The sequence below is a fragment of the Sorghum bicolor genome, chromosome 3, assembly GCF_000003195.3.
Source record: "Sorghum bicolor cultivar BTx623 chromosome 3, Sorghum_bicolor_NCBIv3, whole genome shotgun sequence".
Lineage (NCBI taxonomy): Eukaryota > Viridiplantae > Streptophyta > Magnoliopsida > Poales > Poaceae > Sorghum > Sorghum bicolor.
Window position 1 is genome coordinate 10,663,173 of NC_012872.2, and position 5,892 is coordinate 10,669,064.

The following is a 5,892-nucleotide window of genomic DNA, read 5'->3' on the forward strand; positions in this document are numbered from 1 at the left end:
ATTTAATATTTCATGCATGCGTCTAAAGATTCGATGTGACGGAGAATGTGAAAAATTTTGCAAAATTTTCTGGGAAGTAAACAAAGCCCTAACGGAAAATGATCTCTTCCTAGTTTTTTTCTCTCTCTAACTGACCAGTCAATATTTACCACACTAGTAGTCATAATAACCATACTAACGTGAGTTTTTAACTTATTGAAAGCGACTAACAAAAACGACCCAGCTACTTCCTCATACTTCTGGATGTACATATTGTTTTATAAACTTTTGCAGCGCAGAGTAAAATCCGTATTTATATTTATTATAAAGTATTTAAAAACCATTCTAATTCAAATAGTAACAACAATGTTTTATACGAACGCCTTTGCGTCCAAATTCGAACACGAGTTCTTCGTGTACCTACCACTTTATGTGCTGACTCCAAATAAACAACTCCATACAGTACATACATCTTCGCAATTTGTCCTGCAAATTAATTAAACCCTTTTAACTGGCAATTAATCCTGCGATTAGTGAGTCCCCGACATCCCATCGATGCTGACTTTTCCGCTTTCCCTCGCCACCGTTTTTCGTCCTCCGCTTTCCGTCAATTTTTTTTATTTTTTAATTAAAACATGTTTTCTTTCTTTTGTGCGAGCAGACTTTAGGCCGCACGCTGCTCCTCATCCTCCTATCTCCTCAGTCTTCTTCTTCTCCGCTTTTTTCCCCTTCTTCTGGACGCACCTGGAAAAGTTGATCCATTTCTCGGCAGCTGCCAGTCCTCTATTGACATCCCGGCGGACCCAAAGCCCCCCCAAGGATTGGGGATTTCTGCTTCCTGTTCTGCTCCTGCTGTAGGCGTTGTTGATTCGGGTGATGAGAGATGGCCTTCTTGGCGTGCTTGTGCCGATGTCCTCAGGACGAGGACGACGACGACAAGGAAGGGGAACAGTTCAGAATCAATCGCCAGGTGGCCTCAGGTGATGGGCGATGCTCATGGCTCAATTTTTTTTTCTCGCGTTGATGTTTCCTGCTTTTGTCTTCGTCATATAGGACAGTATATTATGATACTTCGTCTGGCTAGGAAGTACTCGTTTCTCGGTGCTCTATTTTCTGGTACTAAACTTGTTCGTAGTATGTTTACTTGCTCGTGGTATGTGAGGCGTACTCCGGTACCATGCTTCCTGTGAAGCTGAACATGTTCTTGCTGACAGAGGGGCGTTTGATTCTGAGGAAGAAAATAAGTTCAACTCTACTGATTCGTGAACTTGATAGCTGCAGCATGACCAATTTCTAGTTGTTTATTTACGGGAGTAGAATTGTACTCATACTCAGCCATCATGAACTTTTTTATTCTGATGAATAGCAGGTCAACCTTTTCTTTTCACACCCAGCCTCGCGGATGAATTCCTTAAAGCACCCAAGGTCTCGATAGTCGATATTACAAAACTCCTATGTCTTTTTTATATGCGAAGGGAATTTTATTCTGAACTATGCATTAGGCTTGCACAACCCTCCATTATTCCAATCTTTGCTAGTGGCTTCAATAAAATGCTATCAAACAGCAGAGTGCGAAAACTCTTATATGTCTACCGTTTGGTATCTCATAAGATAAGAGAAGAAAATCAGTAGAAAGGAAATCAAGAGTCATGAAGAAAGTAAATGCTTGAAAACAGTGTTGGGTGAGCTATGAGAAATTTTTTGATATATTCTTGTTCGGTCTTTTTTTTTCAGCTGTATTATTTTGGTTTTCAATGGTCCATTGACACTTATTGTATCTTTTGGTTTTCAATGGTCCATTGACAGTGGACTACTCAAAATCTCCTGAAAGCTGCCCATTGAAGACTGAGAGAGCGGTGCATATGGAAGGAGCCCAGCTAATTGGTAGACATGATGAAGCAACAATCTTCACGTTGCGTCAGCTTGCTGAGGCTACCAAAAATTTCAGTGAGGACTATCTTTTGGGGCGAGGAGGATTTGGTTGTGTCTATAAAGCAACTCTTAGTAATGGACAGGTTTGTCGTCTCAGTTCATGTTTCTCATGCTTTTAAGAAATATTTCATTTAGCAATGTGAGCTGTTGAAAATATGCTAGCCTATTTTTTATTTTCTATATATGTCTAATGCCGCTTCAGCGTTTGCTGCATGGCAGGTTGTTGCAGTCAAACAACTTGATCTAAATGGGTTCCAAGGGAACAGAGAATTCCTTGTGGAGGTTCTCATGCTCAACCTCCTGCATCACCCTAATCTAGTCAATTTGCATGGCTACTGTGTTGATGGTGATCAGCGCTTGCTTGTTTATGAGTATATGCCATTGGGATCACTAGAAGACCATCTACATGGTTAGTTACTGTTTTATGTTGGGAATGTATGATATCCTCAGCATCCGGAGCAATTTAAAAATTTCCTACTTGTAATTTCTACTATTTTCATAATACTATAAAACACTGGTGTTTCGTAGATTGAAGGACCTTCCAACATATGCGGCATCATTTTTTTTTTCCTACGGGCTACGAGCATATTTAATTATGAGCAAAAAGCACCAGAGTTCCATCAACCTTTTAGGGTGGTGTCATCTAGGTCCATCAACTCTCAAACTGCATTTTTGGTAAGTGATTCACCGGAGGTCCATACCTTTTCAGATCTGAGGCCAAACAAAAGGGTATGGACCTTCGGTGAACCACTTAAAAAAAAATAGATATCTAAAAATACAGTTCGAGAGTTGCTGGACATAGATGGCACCACCTCAAAAGTTAATGGACATCTAGCGCATTTTATTCTTTGATTATTCAAACATGTTAAGATAATTGTTCTACTCAGAATGCCCTACTAATTTAACGGTCAGTTCTTATCACAAATTAGGGGTAAAATACAGAAATGTAAGCTGAACTTGAGACCAAAGATGCTAACTAGTTAAGTTTCCATAACCAATGCATTGAACAAAATGTCTGAAGTATTTGCCATTTACATTGAAGTTTGTCATTGAATCACTATTGTGATTATTTACCATTTCTTACTGCCAGTTGTATTCATTTATTGTTGCTCTCAATAGATCTTGCACCTGATCAAGAACCTCTTGATTGGAGAACACGGATGAAGATAGCTGCTGGTGCAGCGGCTGGTTTGGAATACCTACATGATAAGGCAAATCCTCCAGTTATTTACCGAGACATTAAACCATCAAACATTCTTCTTGGTGAAGGGTATCATGCAAAATTGTCCGACTTTGGACTTGCTAAGCTTGGTCCTGTAGGTGATAAGACTCATGTGACAACACGTGTCATGGGGACACATGGTTATTGTGCTCCTGAATATGCCTTAACTGGACAGCTGACAGTGAAGTCTGACATCTATAGTTTTGGCGTCGTTTTCCTTGAGCTAATTACAGGCCGAAGACCACAAGACAGTGATCGCCCTCCTGAGGAACAAGACTTAGTTGCATGGGTATGTTTTAATTTCAGAATGCATTCAAGTGCTCCCATAATTGATTTTGTATAAACAAAATCAGAACGCATATTAAAATAAGCATTGAAGATAAAATATTGAATAAAGACCAGAAGAACTATCAAATGTGTTTACTGTTAGATTGTTATCTTGAAACTTTGCCTATGGTTAATAGACTCCTGGTGCATTTTACTCTTTAAGTAAATTAACATTACATGGGTTAGGTTTTGGAGATATCTATAACTGTCAACCACATGGTGTGGTGTGAACCCTCTGACAATCAGTATTTATTTTGATAAAAATAGTCTCATTTTGTATGCATCTTAATACCTTGGAAGTAATCATTTTATGTCTCCAGAACTCTGCCTTATTTTCAAACACAGATATTATATAGGACTCATTAGCAGTGAAGTTGTTGTGTTGCTTGAATTATACAAGCACCTTTTATTTCCCATTCGATGCCACAATCTATGTTAACCGTTGAAGTTTATATTGATCTATGTACAGGCTCGTCCATTGTTCAAAGACCAAAAGAAGTTTCCCAAGATGGCTGATCCATTGTTGCAGGGCCACTTCCCAAGGAGGGGTTTATATCAGGCACTGGCTATTGCAGCAATGTGTTTGCAGGAGAAAGCTAAAAACCGGCCTCCCATTAGGGAAGTTGCCGCAGCTCTCTCTTACTTAGCATCACAAACATATGACAGGAACAACACTGCTCCCCGCCGTAACCGTGCTGGGGCTTCAACATCAAGAGTTCTGGACGATCAGATTGGCCAGGACACCACACTGGCTAATCAACAAGGAGCTCAGATGTCCATGCATGGCCAGACAAATCACGTCATGCCTGAAGTGAAGGAAACTTCCTGGAGTGGGAATGGTTCACATCGTGGAGGAAGGGGCAGAGTTACTCCAAATGGCACTGATAGGGAGCGTGCACTTGCAGATGCCAATGTATGGGCCGAGGCTTGGAGGCGCCAGGAGAAGGCGAGCAAAATGCGATAGCGATTCAGAGCCTGACTGTGACCTCTGCATTAGTTTTGACATGTCATTGCAAAGATGCTTATTTTGCATACATTTTGAAAGATAACTGTGGATACAGAAGGATTGTTAGAAGATAATGAGGAATAATGTGCAGCGGAAATGTAGAGCTTCACCAGAGTGAGCGCTTCAAAGATTTCACCGGTGGAATCTACAGTACTCAGACTTGTTTCACTGCGTACATGTAGTTTGCTTTATAGACACAGACACTCCTCACTCCATAGATACATGTAATAGCTCCATAATAGGCACACGACCTTTCTGTAGTGGAAGTTCAGCGGTTTTGGATACATAACATAGGATCCGCTGTTGGCATACATGAAATGGTATGTGTTACCACTTACAACATATACATTTTTATGTCATTCACGTTAAAAACTTCGGTGCTCTTTTTCGCCAGTGTTATATTCAGATTTTGTACATGTAGCTTGTGCGCTTTTGGTGCAAATCTGGAGCTTCTGAAGTTCATAGGAACTGTGATAGGAAAATGTAAAAATGAATGGTGTTATCCTAGCTTCAGAAATTGTCGTTGCCGTCTGTTGACGCAAAGATTAGTCACACAAAGATCAGTCACACCACAGCTAGGGCTAGATTGTCTAGGTCGTCACGGACCGATCGTCTGGGTGGTCACGGACCGAAGAACGCCAAAGATTTGTCACACACCAACTGAGCTAGATCACCTGGGTCGATCACACTTGCATGGTGCAGAACAAGAGGTTTACGAGCAAATCTTCAAAGTATAACCAATAGCTTACGTGATGAAAAGCGGCTCCTTTTTTAGCAAACTAGCGGTAACCAATTGTATTTGTATGACGAATAATGGCTAGTTTTCGAGCAAACTAGCAAAGGAACCGTTGAAGCTCTCGCCTGGGACGAACCTCGTCAGGGCAAGGACATCGGCAGGTTGCCCTGGGTCGACCGACAAACCTAGGGTGTCATCCTTGGTTGTCGGACCAAGATTGAGATGACAGCAGCACGAGGATGAAAAAAAGATTTATTATTAAATTAATATTAGTATTTTGATATTAAACTAATATTAATACTTAATATTAAATTAATATTAGTATTTTAATAATATAATAATAATAAATAAATATAAAAAAGATAGATTGTGTTTTGGATACGTCAATTGGCCATATATCTCTATTATATAGGGAGTAGGAGTGATCTTATCCTGTTGAAAAACCAATGTGGTACTATTATTACATTGCTTTATAGAGTTTTCCTAGATAGGCCAACATGAGCCTCTTAAAATTAGCCTAGGCCAATTTTAATGTCAACACCGTTATATAATTTTCCAGTCAAGGTTTTCAGTTTTTTGCTAGCTTCTACCAGCCATGGCCTAGTTATGGAGCTGGCTTTTAAAAAGTTAGAAAGCTGGCTTCCAAGGAAATGAACTAAAATCTAAAAAGAATGCTTAGAAGAGTTTTCC

General features: G+C 40.0%; 1 protein-coding gene across 1 annotated transcript; it reads left to right on the forward strand.

Annotated features, from left to right (window-relative positions):
* Positions 604-4,882, forward strand: LOC8074484 (probable serine/threonine-protein kinase PBL7). Its single transcript, XM_002455343.2, has 5 exons — positions 604-959; positions 1,786-1,994; positions 2,131-2,320; positions 3,031-3,422; positions 3,930-4,882. The coding sequence occupies exons 1-5, from the start codon at positions 863-865 to the stop codon at positions 4,422-4,424; spliced, it is 1,383 nt and encodes a 460-aa protein (XP_002455388.1). The 5' UTR covers positions 604-862; the 3' UTR covers positions 4,425-4,882.